This window comes from Neodiprion pinetum, chromosome 2 (assembly GCF_021155775.2).
Source record: "Neodiprion pinetum isolate iyNeoPine1 chromosome 2, iyNeoPine1.2, whole genome shotgun sequence".
NCBI classification, from domain to species: domain Eukaryota; kingdom Metazoa; phylum Arthropoda; class Insecta; order Hymenoptera; family Diprionidae; genus Neodiprion; species Neodiprion pinetum.
In genome coordinates, this window is record NC_060233.1 from 2356391 (window position 1) to 2377838 (window position 21448).

A 21448-nucleotide genomic window follows, 5' to 3' on the forward strand; every position below is an offset into this window, starting at 1 on the left:
CAGGAGGGTTTCTATTATTACTGCGACGTAAAGCCACGGCCATGCGAATCCACCTTTATTATGCCCGGTAAAACAGCTGCACTTTCGAATGTTGCAATTTCGAAACGCCAACTCAAAACTTGGACTGTTATAGCTATTACAACAAGCTTTGTTTGAATGATTTGCTCTCGAGATATTTTATATTATAATATCTATGTTACAATCATCCGATTTCTACATACGACAAATTTTATTAAATATTTCGATAAATTAAAACGTATCAAATCACTATTGAAAACTATTACAAATAACAACTATACAAAACAATATCTTTATTAAAAATCATTTCCAGTCAAGGAACAACAATATTTTCATATCAACGATACTAATTCATGAAAATTCTGTGTATACTTGATATTTTAAATTTACTCGAAACACTGGTAGTGGCATTAATGTGGGACACTGTACAAGGCTTTCGTTTTGAAAAAGACCCCTCATTGAGGAGAAAATGAGATTTGATATGCAACACGACTTGTAATACATGATAAAAAAATACTAGTAGCAAAATGCTGTATACACTTACATTACCCAAAAAATTGGCATGAAATAAATAAGATATGTAAGACGAAATAAAAATGAAGTACCTATTAAGAGTTCCCAGTAAAAATTCACCATACCAAAGAAATGAAAAATAAATGAGTATACTGCTACCCTTGCACATATTGGAATCTCATCGATCCGAAGAATGTCAGGGTGTGGGGGACCAATGTGGATACGTTTTTATAACATTGTATAGCGCGTCACCAGGGCTGAGAGTTCTGGAAACCTGTCGATGACCTAAAAGCTTATAATTTCTTGCAATCCTCCCAGTCGTGACACCGAGGTCTACAAGTTGTTGAAGTGCGTGCAGCTGATGTTTCGATGGGGTGACGGTATTATACGTCCCAATGAAAGAGATTCCGATACTTCTGGCATTGTAATCGTACGAATGAGCCCCAACGTAGTCCCAGTTACGACCAATGTATACGTAACCATCCCCGCCAATCAGAAAGTTGTAGGCAATGTCGCACCAATTTCGAGATTCTATGTGATAACATTGTACTAATCGGACTCGATACACACATGAAGATTGCGTGTGGCAAAAATCAGTTGCAGTATGGCTGATGATCACGTAGGGGACTGGATGCTTCAACCTTGCCGCGGGTTCCACTGGTGGCTGTGCGCCCCATTCATCTCGTGTAACAAATCTAATCATCGTGCCCAACGGGAGGCCTACGAAAATTGAAATAACATTAAAAACAGAATTTTTAATTAATGTAAAATGATTTCACGAGGCATTTATAACGTTGGGATATGTTCATAACTTCATTCAATATGCGAAAATTTTGTTCGTTACCATTAATGTCTACCGATGAGTCGGAAATTTTTGTAACAGTGGAGATTGATGGCATATTTAAATCTTGCGAGTATAATGCCATATTGACAACCACCGCAGCGACGACGCAGGATCCCATAGCACACATCAGAGCTATGGATCGCCACGATAAAAGGAAAGCCCACCATTGTGTCACTGAAAAGATACTCAATTTTCTTTAAAGAACAGTTTAATTTGACGTATTAATTACCATTTTTTTTTTTTTTTTTCTTACGACAGAAAATAATCTTTCGGACCTTGAACTATAATCGTCGACCTTTCTTAAATCACTATAGATAAACAGTGAATTTCTAAATCAAACATCAAAATAAGATATGACACTGACCGCAGAATGATAATAAAATCTTCATATCTAAATGTTCACAATGTATTGTTTTAAGGTGCCAGTTTATCAGCTCTATCTTTTAATGATCTTAAATCATATGAATAGGACTGAGTTTAACAGATGGGGGATTCAAGTTTTGGTATGGAGATGAATCCATTCGAAAATCAGACGGCTTTTGGTACGTCTGAGTTAGAATTATTTCAATCCTAGCAGCAATTGGGAAAATACAAAATTGCAGTTCATAGATATTTCGGATCTTCAATTAGGACGGTTCCGTGTTCACGATTGATTGTGATTCGCCGGAAAATCATTATAATCGGACCACAGAGCTGATTTGTAGTATCGCAGTTGCCTAGAAGCCTTCCTGCCTCCCATATAACGACAAACTCGTGATAACGCTGGAGTGTCACTGTTGTAACAATCCCGCAAAACCGCGTACAGCAATCATATTTAACCGTAAGCATTGACAATGAGGGTTAAAAATGAAAAAAGTATCGGTTCACTTGCGTATGTTGAAGTTAAACTTAATTCACACCGGGACGCGACTAATAGTCCGAAAACTATAAGTAAGAATGCGGCCATTCAATGTTGGCATTGAGGACAATGCATGCGATAGCTGTTATAAAGAATATCAAAGAAGCGCGAAGCCTCAAGTTGTGCATCGAAATTATTTTCCACCGTAAGTAAGCTAAGTGAGGTCAAAATGCACAAGTTACAGCATAGCTAGTTCACATTATTTCAATAGGAAATTGTATATTTTTCGTCGTGCGGTACATACGATAATGAGGTGGGACTTTCCCACATCCTATACCAAGTAGCATGAACGCGTAATACAAATATTCGTCAGACTTTGGTTGAAAGAAGCTATCGTCCAGCATTGTTATCAGGAGTTACGTGTCGAAACTGTACAATGCGACAATTATACTGTTTTAGATTTTATCCAGAACAGATAGCATGAGAGGAGACTATTAATTATTTTCAGACAGTTTGAATTTCATTAGAATAGCCGTGATTGTGCAAATTTCATCTAACCCAAGCAATCTGGGAAATCGAATTATAAAAGAAGATGCGATGATTAGATTGTAAAATTTGTATCTTACCATCGCCGTCTGTCAACCAGTCAGAAACTCTGAAGAAAATTGGGATTGACGGTAGTTCCGTATCCCTCAAAAGTAGGACTGCACTAACAAAAGTGGTGACAAGACAGAATCCTACAGTGCACATCAGAGTGCACATCAGAGCTATGGACTGCCACGTTGAAAGCAAAGAGCGCCATTGTGTCACTGAAAAAATATTTCTGATTAATGAAATTTATTTACCTACACGTTTGCACAAACCAACTGGTAAATTGGTGTTCATGTTTGCTAACTGCAGTACTGCTCACTAATGTTAATACTCACTGCACCAGGCTCCAATGCTCTAAAATCGTTGGAGAATGGTGACAAAATACATGGATACAGACTATCGGATTGGGTATCAATATTCACCTTTACGGTCGTCCTGTACGTTTTGCGGGTCTACCGGTTTCGTAGAAGTTTTCAAGTCTTCATGCTTCGGAACTTTCTCTCCAGACTCAGAGAACTCTTCGCCAAGTCCGTCATCGGATACAGTAGACTTTGCGTACACAATTTGTTTGATCGTAACGGGTCCCTGGTAAAATGTTTTATTTCCAATGTGAACATTAGTCGAATCTTTAACGCACACGTCGCCAAAAGCTGGTGCATCGCTGATAGGAAGCAGGATGCCGTCGTCCACGAATTGCTGCTGCTTAACACTGGGTACATTGATATCATCGCTCCACATTTCAAACTCGTGGCTATCCAGGGAATCATCAGAGTCACTGTTCTGTGTCGAAGTGTACTGATTGCAGACATTTTCGTCCGTCGTCTGGATTTCCACCCTGCTTTTAAAACTGACAGCGTCTAGCGATAAGGCGTCGCAGGAATTCGATGAGTGACCAAAGTCAGCGTCCTGCCCGATGTTTCTGGTCGTCACTCCTCCGTGTTCGCCGGGGTTCTGACCACCGTTTTCTTGGTCCTGGTACTCTTGTTGCTGCGCCACTGTCATCATCCTCGTGCCCCGTTTTTAACAAATTGCCAGCATCACCCGCGAATATTCTTCCTTGTCTGGATTCTCTCCAGAGACATCTGTCTACCGTTCCTTCTTCTTCCTTTATTGAACAACGGGTTTTCTCCTTATTTCTCTGACGCACGTTCGACAAAGATTACAATGTGCGTATTATATTTAGAGTCCGCGGTGATACACATCATACAATGTTCTTTCTCATACAATGAGTTACGCGCCGCGTGCCGTGTAGTTCTTTTGCGGTAGATATGAAACCGACGCTCATGTCGTAGGTACTCATATGTTGGGTTCGCAGAGATGACCGTGATAGTCATTCAACCAGACTTAACTAATTGTGGAAGTCGCAGGCACAGACGAGAATCATGAAATGCATATGTCACACGAAACATGTGTTTTTTTTAATGGAATTATTTCAGAATTTTAATAATTGTCAATATTTACACATAAGACTTGAGTTTTTAAAATTATGACATGGGCATATTTATCGCGTGCCGGGGTTTTCAAATTCAAATCCGCATTTAAACGATACCGCGCTATATCACGTGATCCCAGTCTGTGTGTTCTAAAAGTCATCTTACCGCCAACTAGACGAGGATCGAAATTCACCGCACGGCAAAATTTCCGTGTATTTTTGAATTTTGCCGTTTTGAATCGAAGCAATTACGTGCAGGTTATTAATTACCATATCACCTACGCTGAAATTTCTTTATTTTTAATTTATTCTGCAGTGTAGAATTTTGCTAAGACTGATTTCTGATTGGAGAAATATAGTATGTATGTGCACGTAAATATGGTGCGTGATTGATACCATGAACTGAATTTAATGTGATGTACATGGATTGAGGTAACATTGGGTATATGGACCCAATTTTTCGAAATGAGAAATAATCGTACTGTAAACAAATGTCACAAGCTATTATAATTTTTGATCCCTATAACGCATTAGATCAACACTATTCTGATTCCAGTACACTTAGTTTTACTGATTCTACTTCAAACTTGATAGCCCAAAGATTGGAGGAGTCAACTTATCGAGTCTATAACACAGGTCGATGAATTTTTTTCTTCTGAGCTTATATATAAATAAGTAAATTTGATTTTGTACATCGAATAATAACCAAAATCTTCGTTTATTACTAATGAAGTTTGCTTTTGTCTTTTTTACGTCCCGAAGTTCTTGGTTGGTAGCTGATCTGAGTGCATATTTAGAAGAACAAGGAAAACTTTTTCACCAAGATATGATGGACGTTGAACGACATTATCAAGGTCATTAGTATAATGAGAGCATGACTTGAGATTTTGAGCTTTGAGTTTGGGATTTGACACGAGAGAGTTCATACAATCATAGAAGAAGTACAAAAAATATTCGTTTCTGAACTTTCTTGAACAATTCTTTTAGATTTGTAGTATATTATTAATTATCAATTTTCAATAAAAGTGATTTATATACGAAAGTGAAGTTTGTTTAGTTGTAATTTACAATAAATGTTTGAAAAAATAGACAATTTTTCTGAAAATCCGAAATACCACTCTAGTTTCTGCAAAAGCAAACTTTATCTAATACACAATTTTTTCTATTAGTTACATGGAAGAAATGACAATTTGACATCTAGAACCCAGACTCAAAATTCGTGTCCACCGGTGTAATGGTAACAGAGAAGAAATTTATCAGACAAAACTATGAATTTACGGAAAGACTAATAAGGAAACGTTTAAAGGAGAGCTACTTTACATCGTATAATGGTATTTTATTATACTCGTACAATATTACGGCGTGGGGGACCAATGTGGCCACGTTGTTATAATATTATACAACGCGTCACCAGGGCTCAGAGTTTTCGAAACCTGACGGTGCCCTAAAAGTTTATAATCGGCAGCAATTTTCCCGGACTTTACTCCAATTTCAATAAGTTGCTGAAGTGCGTTCATCTGGTGATCCGAAGGTGCAACGGTATTGTATGTCCCAATGAAAGAGATTCCAATGCTTCTCGAGTTGTAACCGTAGGCATGTGCCCCGACATGGTCCCAGCCGCGTCCAATGTAGGCGTAAGCATCACCGCCGATCAAAAAGTTGTAAGCAATATCGGACCAATTTCTTGACTCTATATGAAACGTCTGAGCGAAGCGGACCCGAAACGTGCACGTCGACTGCGTGTCGCAAAATTCCGTCGCGGTGTGACTGATGATCACATAAGGAACCGGATGTTTCAACTTTCCTAGGGGTTCCGTTGGCGGTTGGGCGCCCCACTCGTTCCGTGTGACGAATCTCAGATTGTTGAATGGTAGACCTGCGGAATTATCCAGAATATAATCAAACGTCGTAAGTAGTTACACAAATTAATTGTACCCTCCGGTCAGAAGAAACGTCAAAGTTTGTTGTACACACCGCTAATGTTCGTCGATGAGTCGGAAAATGAGGGCGTAACTGGGTTTAGCGGCAAGTTCGAATCCCGTGAGAGTAAGACCACACTGACGACCACCGCTGCAACCAGGCAGGATCCCATCGCACACATCAAAGCTACGCATCTCCATGTTAAAAGCAAAGCGCAGAATTGCGATACTGAAATAAATTACATTTCTTTAAAGAATCAATCGAACTTAATGGACCAATTTTATTTACCTATTTATGTTCATAAAATTTTGGTCCTTTTTTAAATACAATCATTGACTAACTGTATGAGATGAAATTTTAATTTTCAGCGTAAAAAATGTATCATCATATGTATTTTCAACAATTAATTCAGAGTACGACGGTAAGGATTATAATTATCTCTCATAAACTCTGCCTGAAATCGCTGCGACTGAGTATAACCCAAGGATTTCCGAATATTTTAAATGACAGCGTATGCGGTCCGCGTTAATGGAATAACAAGTGTTAATAGTCCACGTCCATATGTTTACATTCGTCAATTTCAAGGCGGCAGTGAATAGCTACGTCATCTCTGTAGTTTTGCCAGGGAAGTGTTCGCACTTAAGAACCCCAGCGCATCCTTTAACGCTTATAAATTCATTAAATACTTCGATTGGTGAAATTTCGGAGAACCAATTTTTAGCACTAACAGGCTTCCGCTAAAAAAACGAAAGGTCTCCGTATGACCGCGGTTCAAAGTACCTAAATCCGGTGATTCGATAAAAACACTGGAAATCTCTACCACAGCCCTGTATTTACGTCTGACTCGTGTTTACCCGTGTTTAAAATATCTGTTTACGAACTTTCACCGCAATCATGCTACCTATGGACTGCGCTGTACCGATAATTATAACAATTTCCTCGTTTGTCAAGGCCTTGCAATTCCTTCGAATACAGTATCCCTGTTTCAACAAAGCGTGAGGATAATCCGCAAGCGGGAAGTTAAACTGCGGATACGCAGATACATATAAGAATTATCAATTAGCCATTAAATTGTCCAAAAAATATCAGTTCACTCGAAATCATAACTACTAATGGATCGCTGTATAGTTTTCATTTGGTTACTAAAGCTACTCACTTCGGCGATTACAAATCTACCAAAAACCGGCAACACCGTCTATTGGTACTTAAGTGAAAAACGAAAAGGGTGAAAGACAATATTGCGATAAATAAAGCGCACGTATTATATTAACCAGTATTAAACAGCGGTCTGTTTATCTGCGCGTTAAGTAGATGATGGCGGCCATGCTAAACTGCAAGTTTTTTCACTCAAGATCTGAGAATGTTTCTAAACTCGACATTTTAAAAACTCGGATACTTTTGCACGATCCAAGCACGATTGAGAAGTGTTGAACCTTATTAAAGTTTTATCCGCGTCTTTGACGCGTATATAAAGAAGTTATACGCAACCCTAGAAGGCCTCCTATGTATAAGGGGCATTCTACGTCAAATTCGCAGCCTATGTACCTTTTTTCTTTAACCAACATGGAAATACAAAAAACTGATGAAAAACATAGTAAATATCAAGATCCCACTATCGTGTGTTGCTTAAAAATCACATTTCAAATCATAGAATCTGTGTAAATTTTTCCAGATTTAAAAAAATGACGTTTTCGGAATTGGTTGTTCCATTTTTTCAAATTTCACTATATAAAATTCCGAGACTTTTTTTGGGTCGGTATGAACATCATACTAAGAAATTATTAAAATCGAAGACGATGAAGTACATGGATTGCTAATTTGACGTGGAATGCCTCACATAACCATCATATTATCACGGACCGTCAATGATCCGTACGACGTCAAGGCGTCAAAGCCGCAATATGCAACTCAGACCACTTTAATCACGTTATCCATTCACAGCGTAGTGCACTGTTATACACGTTGCGGTAGAAGCAACGACGAAATCTTCGAGTAACGCAATAAAATATGCCTTGTACGGTATGCAATAAAAACTATGATGACACATGATTTTTGATTGTGACACTGAAAACACTGATACTATCGATAATCACCTTTACCATCGTCCTGCACGTTTCGAGGATCCGCCGATTTGGCCTCAGGATCAACATATCGATTCGGTATGAAATCGGTTGGCAATCTATTGCTGGGTAGTTTCGAACTAGAATCACGATTCAGATCATCCTCGACCAAGCCGTCCTCGGCAACGTTTGGATTCGCGTAAACAATTTGCTTGATGGTAACGGGACCATTGTAAAAAGTCTTGTTCCCAAAGTGGACGTTTGACGAGTTCTTCACGCAAACATCACCGAACGAGGGTGCCTCGCTGACGGGAAGAGCGACACCGTTGTCGAACTGCTGCTGTTGGGACAGGGGAACACTGAGATCGTTGTTCCAGGAACCGGTCTCATCTCCCTCCAGGGAATCATCAACGTCACTGTAGATGGACAAACTGGACTGACTGGCAACTTCGTCGGTCCGACGGACGTCGGTGCCAGGCCCAATTCGAACACAGACAGCGGAGTCTGTTCCGTAGCCCCGATCTTCCAGAGACGAGGTAGCGTCATCGTCGACGTCCCTGATCGTCACGCCCCGACGATCATCAGGTGTCTGATCATCGTCGTTCAACTGGTTACGCTCCTGGTGCTCGTGCTTGTCCTGATCATGGTGGTACTGCTGCTGCTGCGCGACCGTCACCATCCCCACGCTCGGTTCATAGCTGGCTTTAGTCAGCTTAGCTTTGCGTCCTCGACAATCGAATGTTCGCAGCTAATTGTAAGTGTCCGCCCGCCAGTTCCTCTCCTTCGTTGGTACCAAAAAACGTTGTCACTGCCTCCTTTTTTCCGTCACTAATTTGTAAGTATTATGCTGTCTTTGGCCGATAGTTCAGCTCTAAATGTTCATGATCACTGTTTAGGTACCAGCCATCAGCCGATACATTCTCTTGAGGTATTGATATTCCAAATGATTATAACGTTGTTTAGTCCGTGCAATTGGTGCACCTGTTACGGCATACAATTATTGACATAGATATTATATATACACATATACGTCAGTTATATGCATATATGACACGCAAATGAAAAAGCCAAACTCCCATCGTGGATGTATGAGACTGGATAGCTAATGTTACTCCTACAAAGAGATGACTCACCTGACAATTGGAACTGCATATGGAGAGGATTAACTGCAGTTCTATAACGCCTGTCACGAATCAAGGCTAACTTCAGATCGGTGAAATCGCGGCACCATCGCTCTTCGCACCGCTTTTACTTCTGTATGATCGCCGGCGGTGAAACTGCGCGAGGAAATTCCGCGTCCGAATTGATGAGCATACATTAACCGTCGATGTCACTGTTCACTGGTGAAGAACATGGACTATTCGACTCTCGTTCTATCCTTCGACGCCAATGGATGTCGTCCCCTTCCTCCACGACGATCGTTTCTTTCTCAATATTCCAACATGCAGCAAACTGTGTGTAACATGCAGATGTGTGGCAGTCACGAACGTTCGAACCACAGACGGAAGTATGAACCTGACTGTAAACACGTTTTTACTTCGCCATACATACACGTAGACTGTACTGTGGGTTTGTTATAACGTTGTGCGGTATGTGTGTACAGAAACAGTGATTCGTTAAATAACTCGTCACACGATCTCAACTTTGGCTTTTAATACTTTATTCGAAATTCGAACACGGAGAGTCGTTAAGCCGAGTTCTGCCAGTCATTAAGTTTAGAATTGGTTCAACTGTTTTTCGGGAAATTACGGTCGCCAGTCACGTCGTTAATGCGTCTAAGGCTCATTTTCAATCGCAATAGTTGTAACACAACTTTCGTCAGCTATTGTTCCTAATCAATATCGGACTTGACTGAAGTTAGTGGCAAGGTTTGCTCTTATCAAAATTCTAAATCCGACGTAGATTCGAAAAAAGGAGTTTGATTCCGAGGCCAGGACCTTGCGGTGAATTCTTTTCTTCCACACCAGTTTCAAGTTTCAGAGAAAACAAGCCCGACAATGAATCCAAAGTTCATGAGAATCGTATAGTCGTATTGCGATGACGTCTTGATACCGATGAAAAACACACTAAATGAGAATCTATTGAACGAAGCACAGAATCAGGCGTTAGAAAAATCTATTTTGCTTTATAAGGTTCCGGATGTTCTTCAGATTGCTGTGATTTGTTGATTTTTTGTAAAATAACGTTCCTTTCATTTTTATTTTCCGTTACTTCTGAGCTTCACAATAAGGTTTGCACTTTGTAACCGCCTTAAGATGGAAAAACCGGACTTCGATAAACTGCAGAGGCTATCGTCGAGAACTGAACAACGTTTATAGGTATATATTGCAATACCGATCTTTTCGTTCGCATCAGATAGCAGAATGTAAAACAAACAAAGCGTGTGTATATAGACAGTGTGTGTACGACCCTGTTATGAGGAATTGAGATAACGTGCTAATTATTGACATGATAATACTGTTAAAATGACAAAGAAGATTAGCTGCGGTTGAGGAACGAGACAATATGCTACAATTATTCTAATATTATTTCCCGTGGGCATGAAAGAGTGTCGATTGTTGTTATTGGGAAATCTTATTTCGATCACGACTGGCGGTAGATTGTGCAATTGATAAGAAGTAAAGTTTTGCGCAAGAGTCAATGCGCAGTTATGATTTCGCGTTTCTATTTTCGAAACGATTTTAAGGATAAATAAAGTAATGGCATTTAATTCTGATACCGATTCACTGCTACCAAGTAACGGGACTTGATTGCAGGCAATTCAAGGAAAATTATTCCGATCAACACGCAGAAAGGATTATCGCGAACTAATCACGTAAGTTCAAGCAGGTCTCCGTTAACAGGGAAAAATACCAGAATTAAAACCAATGGCAACATGATCCGGTGTAATTGCAAAAAGATAACGTGTCTGTCTGGGTGCGTTTCTTATTCTGAGAAACTTGTATATCGCGTTTAACCGGCGGCAATAAAACGTGCCCAAGATTTCTGCTTGTGTGTTTCTTCTTTGACTGCAACCTTTGCACCGCTAATTGCAGCGGCTTGTTACTGTTCGCAGTAGTTTTATCTTTGATGCAGCAAATTTCGTCGATGTAGCATATACATAAATATATTCGATGCCGAATTATTATAATTGTTATATTTTTTCTTGTTTTGTTAATATAAATTTATGATATAAATCGTATATCAAAAATATCGTTTGCAGAATAATGGAAATTAAGGTATACTAAACGTAATTCACACAATAATTTTAATGCGTATAGATATAATATGTGCAAATTTGATTTTTTAAATATTTGAGTAAAATTTTTGCAATTAGAATCACGGAATTATGTGAAAGGGATTACACCGGTCAACACAAATTTTCAGTCTGGGTTCTAGATATCAAATTGTCATTTCACCGACGTAACAAATAAAAGAAATAATAATTTTTTCAGACAATTTTAACTTTTGTCGAAACTAGATTCGAGAAAATTCTGTTATGATATCCGTCATTGGTGATTATGGAATTAATTAGGTAAAATACAAGCAACGAAAAGCAGGATAGCATTTACTGAAACGAGGAATTGAACTAAAGAAACTTCACAGTCAGGTTATTGCCTGGGAATCCTGAGAAAAGCTTACTGGAATACTTGAAGCAGCGACCTCACTATTCTAACAGATACACTGAATAACGATTTACTATAAACAACACAGGTCGACAGAAAAGTTTTTTTGTTCGAGTTTATACAAAAGCAAACTTTATTTTATTAGTTACGCGGGAAAATTTAAATTTGACGTCTATAAACCAGACTCAAAACACGTCTTGACCGGTGTATTCTGTCTTTGGTTTACGTAACGTGGATACTTGTTTATTTTGGGCGCATCGGACGAACTCCGACATCTCACGCTGATTCTGAAAGGCGAATAAGGAAAAACGTACGAGCATCATTCCCATTAATATGCGTATGTTAATGTGAACTGTGATTCCCCACTGGATTAAGTCGCACACCAGGCCAGTAGCCGGTGAATCTTTAAGAGCGGCGTAACACTGCAACTAACGATAGTTTACCATCGACAGAGCTGCATGAAAGGCAATCACTTTTGCAAAAACGCGCGTGCATTTGCCAGTCAAACATGGGTTACGAACTACGCCGAGATAACCCAGCAACCGATGCTGATACATCGAAAGTATTAGGTACGAAAATTTGTACATCTTGAATAATTGCGTAGCGTCAACTAATGAATCAGTGAATATATGTTGATGCATCTGTATTTTTTCACAAAAGACAAGTGCGAATTACACGACATCGTCTCAGAGATGCTGTTTGTCAATTCAGTACCCGTATAGCTATATAGTATATTTTACATGAGTGAAAATTGACTGAAGTGCACAGCTTCTGTTCCGGGGAAAATTGCTGATCCGAATAAGTGGCAGGATGAAATTTACAAATAAGTTTCCCAACGTGAAGAGGATACAGAGGTATTATGTTTAAGGTACACAAAGGCGAGTTATCCTGTTGACTTGGCAAATATTGGCTTTCATATTGGGATTGTTCCTCATTGCCGCAGTAATTACAATTTTGGCCTTGCTTCGGCGAGATTCATGCTGTTCGTCACCGAGCTACGATTATCCAGAATCTCTCATTTCATCGATGGATGGTGATGGTAATGTGAACTAATATGGAAAATTTACAATCATTCGTTGCTATGGTGTTTAAGTTGATTGGAAATTTATTGTGAAATCTTTGCATAACAGTATCGATTCATACAGAATGATGTGGAATTCATTGATACGTTTTTTTACACAGATCTACCGTCGAACTTGCCGCTGACCCAGGTTAACACCACATTTTCCGACTCACCGACGAACATTAGCGGTGTGTACAACAAACCTTGACGTTTCCCTGACCAGGGGTTACAATTAATGTTTGTAACTCGTTACAACGTTTCATTATAATCTGGATAATTGCGCAGGTCTACCAATAAACAATCTGAGATTCGTCACACGGAACGAGTGGGGCGCCCAACCGCCAACGGAACCCCTAGGAAAGTTGAAACATCCGGTTCCTTATGTGATCATCAGTCACACCGCGACGGAATTTTGCGACACGCAGTCGACGTGCGCGTTTCGGGTCTGCTTCGCCCAGGTGTTTCACATGGAGTCAAGAAATTGGTCGGATATTGCTTACAACTTTTTGATCGGCGGTGATGCTTACGCCTACATTGGACGCGGCTGGGACCATGTCGGGGCACATGCCTACGGTTACAACTCGAGAAGCATTGGAATCTCTTTCATTGGGACATACAATACCGTTGCACCTTCGGATCACCAGATGAACGCACTTCAGCAACTTATTGAAATTGGAGTAAAGTCCGGGAAAATTGCTGCCGATTATAAACTTTTAGGGCACCGTCAGGTTTCGAAAACTCCGAGCCCTGGTGACGCGTTGTATAATATTATAACAACGTGGCCACATTGGTCCCCCACGCCGTAATATTGTACGAGTACAGTGGATTGCTATTATACGAATTGGCATAACGCTTTTTGTAATATGACCTTTTTTTTCCAATTCACGGTCTTTGCTACAAAATTTCTCATCTGTTACCCTTGTGAATTTGATTAGTTCACTCCTAAATTTTGGGTAGTCTAGTTTTTAGGTGAAGTATAAGTAACAAGACGGAATACAGTTTTTCCGCGATACTTGTCATCACACATTAAAAGGAAAGAGTTTATCGGTATAACCGACAAATTTTCGTGACGATCTCGAAAACGGCCGAGTGAAAAATCTGGAACTGACAGGACTTTGCAGCAAAATAAAAAAGTTTTGATGGAAAAATTAAAAGAATAAGATATTTATAAATTTTTAAAAACAAATATGTAAAGATTCGTTGAAATTATAAAAAGTGATTTTCGACCATAACCAATATTTTTCTTACGTCGCCAAAGATGATAAAAAGTAAAAACATAAGAAAAGAAGCAAAAAGTGAATTTTTGTTTGAAAAAAATTATATTCAAACGTACTGCGCAAAGGAATGCCTTGTTAAATGATATAAGATTAAAGAAACTTATTCAGTCAAAATCGACATGGATAATTTCTTATAAAAAGACGCCTTTCAGCGCGGCGTCTCTCACCTATAATCAAATTTCCAAAATAGTGGCCATTCATTCTGTCAAAAAGTTCCACATAAATTTAACTGACATTATTTCGAACTTTCCGGGAAAACGGGACGACAAGGAAATTTTGATCCTAGTACGCTGATTCTGATCCCAGTGCAATTCTACGCCTCTCATAATTTTCACAAGGCCACATTCGAGAATGAGATCAAACACAGCTGATAATTATTATTTTTCGTTATCTGTTATATGTTCGTAATTCTTGGGTTTTTCCAACAATATTCCAGCTTATATCTTCTGTTTTGTAATTTCTTTCAAGTCACAACATATACGATTACAACTGTGAGCATTTAATTATGCTTACACTATTCGCCGTCCAATCATATTACCGTCACTTGCGTCTCGCTGTAACGAGTCTCGCACTGATAACTTTCTGGGAAATTTTATTGCGATAAAGCGACACCCGTTCCTCTTTCGTAATTTAGTATACAAACGTATGCATATCAACGGACGTTCACTCTAGCCGCGTATACAGAAAAAAGTAAACCGAGAAACATGTTAAAATTTCCGAGATCAATGTGAACATATTTATATGTATACACGAAGATAGATTGATCATTGTCAAATTTGACACTGAACATGGATTACAATAACTCACAGCCGACTAAAACGTATCAAATTTATTAAAAGTATTATTTACGCGAATGAAAAATACCTATAACGTATTTTCTTTATTCTTCATACCTACAATCATAAAAACGTCTATAAACGTGGCTCCTCCCTTCCGCCCAATATAATCTCACAACATTTTCATCATTTCGTAAAGTATTCCAATTTGACATAAAATTTGTATAAAATATATGTTTTATTTATTTTTTCTAAAAACGGAGGTACGCTATCTTACTTCAATCATCTTTGTCCTACGTAAGTAATGACAATTCTATATGTATAATGTCATTTAAAGATAACTTTATACTTATCACCGTTTGTACGCACGTGCATCACAAACTGTAACTTATCTATTATATGCAAGATGAAAATAACACTGGAAGTGAAAAGTTGATAAATTATCACTATTTCTCACGTGGTGAAAACAAAAGACTAGAAATGTAAGGATCAAATAGTCATAATTTAAAAGCATTTGATCCAGTGCAGAAACTGTGTAAAGATTTTATCGTTACTCATTTTTTTATTTGGATACGTATCATGTTTGAGCAAATATTCGACTGATTATGCTTATAATTGATTTACATGTAAACATTTATGTTTTGAGTATTCTAAAACTATGATTACACAGATCGATAGAAAAGTTTTTTTTTTTTTATTGAGTTTATATTTAAATAAATAAATTTTGATTTTGTGCATCTAATAATAACCTAAATATTCATTTATTACTTATAAAGTTTGCATTTGTTGTTTTTTATGTTGATTCTTAAAATCCAAACATGTCGTTTTGGTTTCTACAAAAGCAAACTTTATCTAATAAATCTATTTTTTCTTTCATTATTTACATGGAAAAAAATCAAAATTTGACATCTAGAACCCAGACTTAAAATTCGTGTTCACCGGTGTTATCAATTATCGACAGCTATATGTTATGGACTAGTCAGCACATATAAATCATCAAAGATACTCTGGCATTGTCGTTTTCATTCATTACATTTATATCTCTCTAGCGTCTCTACTTAATTCTTTGGCACTTACATTAAATTATACCGTTTACAAATGACTGTTAAATATATAATTGAAATAACACTTGGTTCTGCTATACTGAAACCTGAATTTCATCATTTCTTTTTGTTCCCATAAGTAGCTCCTATTGAATTTGAGCCGGAGTTAATAAAACTGAGATACAAAACAATGGGTTGAAAAACCGCGATATCAAAGTCTGAGGATGTTTTTAAACTATTCTGCTTCGCATACTTAGCCTTACTTGCGTTATGGTTTTTCATAGAAAACCATGAAACTAGTATAGGTTACGTAATTAGACCAGCATAATAGTGAGGCCATTGCTTCAGATCTGCTAACAAATATTGCCCAGGACTGAGTGTATTAGCAACCTGAGAGTGAGCAACCAGTTTATAATTTGAAGCAAGCTTTCCTAGTTCTACTCCCTGTTCCAGTAAAAGTTGCACTGCCTTTCGTTGCTTGTCTTTTACCTCATTAATTACATAATTACCAATGAAGGATATCATGATGGAATTATCTCGAGTGTAGTTTGTGATATCCCAGCCCAAAGCTTGGTAGACATTGCCGTCCCCCCCGATCACGAAATTATAACCGATACTAACCCAGCCACGAGTTTGAACATGCAGATTTTGAAATGTTTGCATTTTTGATGCGCACTCTTCGAATGTGGAGCACGGACTTGACGCTGTATGTCCAATGATAACTAATTCTACAGGATGTGAAAGACTTCTGTTTTGCCACCCGTCCCGCATTTCATATCCTCCCCATCGTTCCTTGGTCAATATAGCCACATCCTCATCCAAAGCTACGGAGTTCCCTTCTAAAACAACTAAAATTAAATCAGGCAGTTGTTATGATTGAAAAGACAAATTAAAACAAGAGATATAGACTTTGTGATAATAGACGTACCAGTTACAGGCAAGTCAACGTACCTGGTAGACGCGGACGCAGTGCATTTTTCCCATCATTTCTCGAGGGCGTGATGAAATATATCATAATCACAATAAGAGTAACGGCAATAATTAAACTAAACACAATTCCCAATATGCATACCAGATTCGTTGAAATAGCTGAAGTACGACTCAACATAAACTGGGAATTTGATTGCTTCTCGAGTTTATCTGAATTTACATGAATCAAGTATAACTAATTCATTCATGATAAATGAAGTAACATATTTTTAGTATATCATAATCACTTGTCACCTTTGTTGTTCACTAATTTAGTAGAATGTTGATGTATCGTTACTGGAGCATAGAATTGCGTTACTGGTCTGATCTTTACATCGGTGCTTTTCGTTACATTAACTGCGATTGATCTATGACTATAACCATCAAAAACCGGCAGATCGATTGCCTGTGCTCCGTTATCCTCTTCAAAATTACAAACTGTCGCGAGCTCATCTTCGTCGGTGTGATCTGTACTGGAATGCAAATCACTTTGAGAAACACTGACACTTGCAACGTCTTCTTTACTGGTTGTCCTCATTCCGTGTTTCATAAGTAACAACATGCCATTGTCAAGCCAAAATGGTCACTGATCACTGGCGGCTTTCAATCGTTACAACTACGTATACCCGTTTGAAAGCGATAAGGGCAAAGGCTGGTATAAATACGCTGATTGTTACGCGTGAATTGCAACAGCCTCCACTGTAAAAACTGCGGACCACAAGTGATGCGTAATCTTGACGCATTGCGCTTCAAAACCACGAGGAAGGGCAAATAGATTTTATAAAAAAGCGGTCTTTTGCGATAAATGCGTCAAAGGTACAATACATTGAGCATCTGTCAAAAAACAGTGAAAAATACTACGCAAGGGCGAATTCGTTCACGAATCTGCGGTAGCGATCGGAGAATTTATTTGAAAGAAGGTTCCATTCTAATCTATAATCCAATTGGTGTATTGCGCAGCAATGTATGGAAGTGTGGAAATGACCAAATGAAGATCGCCAAATGAAAATCTCGGTTCTGTACGGCTCTCTGCATATTAATATGCTCGAAACTGTTGTTGAGAAGGCTTTTCATGTGCTTAATTCTGGAGAAATGTTCAAAATGATCTAGAAAATGTCCATACGATATTTTCTTCAAATATTCCCGGTACGGATTGCCAGGTCATGAAAACTCCTAAGATCCAATTACCATTGGTGCGTTCCGAAATTAGATGGCAGCGCCAAAGACTCCTTAGGACAGAGGCAGGTTACCCACGAATTTGGCAGCGTAAAAGAGATAAAAAATTATTAACAACATTGGGAGCTAATATCGGAACTATCAGAACGCACAAATTATAATTCGGTCTTAGGAGTTTTAAAAATGGCCGCGACGATCTGACAATTCGTGGTGGGAATATCTGAAAAAAAATATCGTGTAGACATTTTCTAGATCATTTTGAACATTTCTCTAGAATTGTGAACAGAGAAAGGCTTCTCAACAATGCAAAGGCCCACGCAGAACCGAGATTTTCATTCGGCGACAGAGCATTAATCGGTTACTGACGTGCGTTCACTGAACATACACCTCGAAAATTAGTTATAAAATCCTATCTCGCATGAGAGGGCGCTACGAAACGGGGGATACGAAAAACGCGAGAGTCGGCTCTCTCAGACTTCTCTTTTCTTTGCTAGATTGAATGTCAGTTGTGGCGGGAAAATAACACTGCTGAGATTGACGTCGAGACGCGATATCTGAAGCGTTTAAATCCCTGGACATCGAAATACAACAAACGTCATTGTCGGTGCAACGAATATCGTAAAAATGCTCACGTTGCAGTTCGGACAGTGCGGAAATCAAGTCGGTCACACGTTGTTCTCAACCGTAGCGCAAGACTTGTACTCTGCGAATACCGGAGTACCGAGTAAACGTAATTCAGATTACGTTCAGGCGGGCTTCGACACGTGGTTTAAAGAGCTGTCGAAAAATGGTAAACACTTGGCTAGAGCGATCCTTGTAGATACGGAGCAAAAAGTAGTGAACACGGTATGCAGCAGCAATGAATCAAACTCGATGTGGAATTATAGCCCAGCAAACATAGTATGCTGTGCAGGAGGAGGTTCTGCTAACAATTGGGGATATGGACATTACATAAAGGGTCCTCAGCTGAGTTTAGCAGCGCTGGAGGCAGTGAGACATGAGGTAGAGAGGGCCGATACGTTTCAAGGGTTTTTAGCAATTCTCAGCTCAGCGGGAGGCACCGGATCTGGAGTTGGTAGCTACTTGATGGAAAAAATTCGTGATGAATATCCGACCAAAACGATGGCCAGTAGCATTGTATTTCCGTATGGGTCAGGAGAAGTCTGCACCCAGAATTACAACACACTGTTGACCTTGGCCAAATTCATCGACATAACTGACGTCGCTATACTTTTTGAAAATGATCAAATACATGGGATTTGTGAAAACTTAACTAAAGTCCCGAACACTAATTTCAACGATTTAAATCATGTCATCGGGCAGAAACTTGCTGCCGTATTACAGCCTGTCTTAGGCACGACAAATATTCTCTCAACGCTAGTTCATCGGTTAACTCCCCACCCGCAATACAAAATTGCAACGATAAAAACGTCACTTCTTGCTCTACCATCTTGTCAGCTTTACGACGGCAACTACAAATGGAATTCTATTGTTTGGCATCTGAAACAGATGTTAAGAGCTCCTGCTCTTAATCTAAACCTCACCGACATGGAGACAAAAATGCCGTCGAACTCGATACCCTCAAGGACACATTTTGCCTACTCCAAGTCTGTGTCAAACATATTGATTACACGTGGCTCTTCGATTGGTAATGACACCATAGTTCCAGTGGAGTTGAACGATGAAAAATTGTACGCTGACTGGGTACCGCATGTAGAGAAAATTGCCCACTTGCATCAGCCAAGAAAGCTTCTTGGTAAAGATAAGACTGCAGCTCTTGTTACCAACAATTCTCAATTGCATCGACCGATTGACGCTATTGTTGACAAAGCCTGGAACACTTACATACATTCAGCTTTTTTGCATCAGTATAAGCAACATGGAGTTGAAGAGGACGATTTTTTGCAAGCTTTTGCAAAAATTGAAAACATAGTCAAAGTTTACAGAGAATTATGTAGCGAGGAAATTATTTCTTGATTAACAAAAACCTGCCATTACTCAACAGACATAGTAACACTATTTATTCTGCACTTAAAACGTCAAGAATTCAGTAAAATGCCACGAGTTCCTAGTTTTACCGATTTTGTCATTTTTTCTTTGATTCTTAATCTCGCGAGCGCATTTTTTCTCAAAAGTTTTGTTGATTCAAGTAATCAAGGGTGTATAATCATGACTCCAAGCTCATTGACCAACCGCGGGCCAGTGCTTATCTTTGCCTCAAATGAAGCTAGGCGGAAAATTTCACATTTCCTATCTTCAATTGTAATTACATGTTATCAAGAGTTATGTCCCGTCTGTTAGTGGTACGGAAATAATATTCGGTAGTGATAGAAATATTTTTAAACACGTGATTTGTGCAGTATACCGATACCACGAATTTATTCCACATTTCGATTCAGCCAAATCGCCACTTAACAATGCATGGAAAATATGCTAGTGAAATGTTGAAGCGTAGTATGGAAAGCAATAGAAAAAAAAGAATAAGAAATCCCCCATCCCGTACCATGATTACGATAGATTTTCATGGTCACGGTGCTTCAAGCTACTCGCAATCACTCGTCCCCATATTTGAATTCGTTTTACTAAGAATGCAATGATTCCGGCCTTGAACTCGACATTCATACGCATCTATATAAGAACATTTTCGAGATCAAAGGCACGCGATATAATGCGTTTATCATATTCAGCGGACACTTCGTTGCCGTCTGGACTCAAAGTGAAAACAAGATAGCTAAACGCGTCTGTGATGTACGAAGATAAAACTGTGAATGAAATATAATGGATGTGGACAGACGATTGTGCAAAGAATCAATTTTGCAGTGGTACAATAAACGAGAAACGGAAAGGGTATAAGTTATCCTATGAAGTTTAAACGTGGGTTGGAGATGAGCTTCTCGAAAACGTCGAAATGATAAATTATAACGCGGGGACAATTAAAATTAATTTATTCGGTAGCTCGCGGATATTGCGAAGAGGCTGCGCATCGTTTACTCTCTATTTATGCGCAAGGAAACTGCAGACAATTTTCCGAGAATGACGACAGCTATTCCAAGTTACTCCCACGCGCACATCTCTCCCCAATGCCAGAGTCGGAGTTTCTATTTCACCGCTCTCGGCTTGCGATGTTCGATCCACTTCTTTGCTATCCCTGCAGGATTCCTGGAAGTAGTTTACTCAGCGGCCAAAGCCCGGGGGTTTACAAAACACATTATCTAACGAACGAACGCATACAGGGTGAGCCGATAAATGTTATAGAAAATTAATGACGGAAAGAAAGCAATGATTGAACTGGAGAGAGGAATCTCTTCGATGTCACGAGATGC

General features: G+C 38.9%; 4 protein-coding genes across 10 annotated transcripts; 2 read left to right on the top strand and 2 right to left on the bottom strand.

Annotated features, from left to right (window-relative positions):
- Positions 1 to 294: 294 nt before the first annotated feature.
- LOC124211171 (uncharacterized) lies at positions 295 to 9592 on the bottom strand. Its single transcript, XM_046609978.2, has 8 exons — positions 9350 to 9592; positions 8250 to 9197; positions 6211 to 6384; positions 5595 to 6112; positions 3227 to 3824; positions 2840 to 3022; positions 1376 to 1549; positions 295 to 1251 (listed from the first exon to the last, which is right to left on the bottom strand). Exons 2-8 carry the CDS (start codon positions 8893 to 8895, stop codon positions 728 to 730), a joined length of 2817 nt encoding a protein of 938 aa, XP_046465934.1. The 5' UTR covers positions 8896 to 9197; positions 9350 to 9592; the 3' UTR covers positions 295 to 727.
- LOC124213317 (peptidoglycan recognition protein-like) lies at positions 9340 to 14116 on the top strand. Of its 5 annotated transcripts, XM_069133961.1 has the most exons (6): positions 9680 to 10534; positions 10973 to 11031; positions 12274 to 12390; positions 12690 to 12860; positions 13004 to 13072; positions 13170 to 14116. In XM_069133961.1, the coding sequence occupies exons 3-6, from the start codon at positions 12330 to 12332 to the stop codon at positions 13688 to 13690; spliced, it is 822 nt and encodes a 273-aa protein (XP_068990062.1). In that variant the 5' UTR covers positions 9680 to 10534; positions 10973 to 11031; positions 12274 to 12329; the 3' UTR covers positions 13691 to 14116. The 5 variants fall into 5 exon arrangements, with proteins under 5 accessions (XP_046470487.2, XP_068990060.1, XP_068990061.1 ...); XM_069133959.1 differs by lacking the exon at positions 10973 to 11031 and having other exon boundaries at positions 9344 to 9723; XM_046614530.2 differs by lacking the exon at positions 9680 to 10534 and having other exon boundaries at positions 10565 to 11031.
- Positions 13402 to 17902, bottom strand: LOC124213316 (peptidoglycan-recognition protein SC2-like). Of its 3 annotated transcripts, none has more exons than XM_046614528.2 (3): positions 17205 to 17902; positions 16932 to 17120; positions 13402 to 16819 (listed from the first exon to the last, which is right to left on the bottom strand). In XM_046614528.2, the coding sequence occupies exons 1-3, from the start codon at positions 17509 to 17511 to the stop codon at positions 16287 to 16289; spliced, it is 1029 nt and encodes a 342-aa protein (XP_046470484.1). In that variant the 5' UTR covers positions 17512 to 17902; the 3' UTR covers positions 13402 to 16286. The 3 variants fall into 3 exon arrangements, with proteins under 3 accessions (XP_046470484.1, XP_046470483.1, XP_046470485.1); XM_046614527.2 differs by having other exon boundaries at positions 13402 to 16828; positions 17205 to 17894; XM_046614529.2 differs by lacking the exon at positions 16932 to 17120 and having other exon boundaries at positions 13402 to 16828; positions 17205 to 17896.
- Positions 17903 to 18685: 783 nt separating this feature from the next.
- LOC124213313 (tubulin delta chain) lies at positions 18686 to 20388 on the top strand. Its single transcript, XM_046614522.2, has one exon. The coding sequence runs from the start codon at positions 18750 to 18752 to the stop codon at positions 20100 to 20102; it is 1353 nt and encodes a 450-aa protein (XP_046470478.1). The 5' UTR covers positions 18686 to 18749; the 3' UTR covers positions 20103 to 20388.
- Positions 20389 to 21448: the final 1060 nt, after the last annotated feature.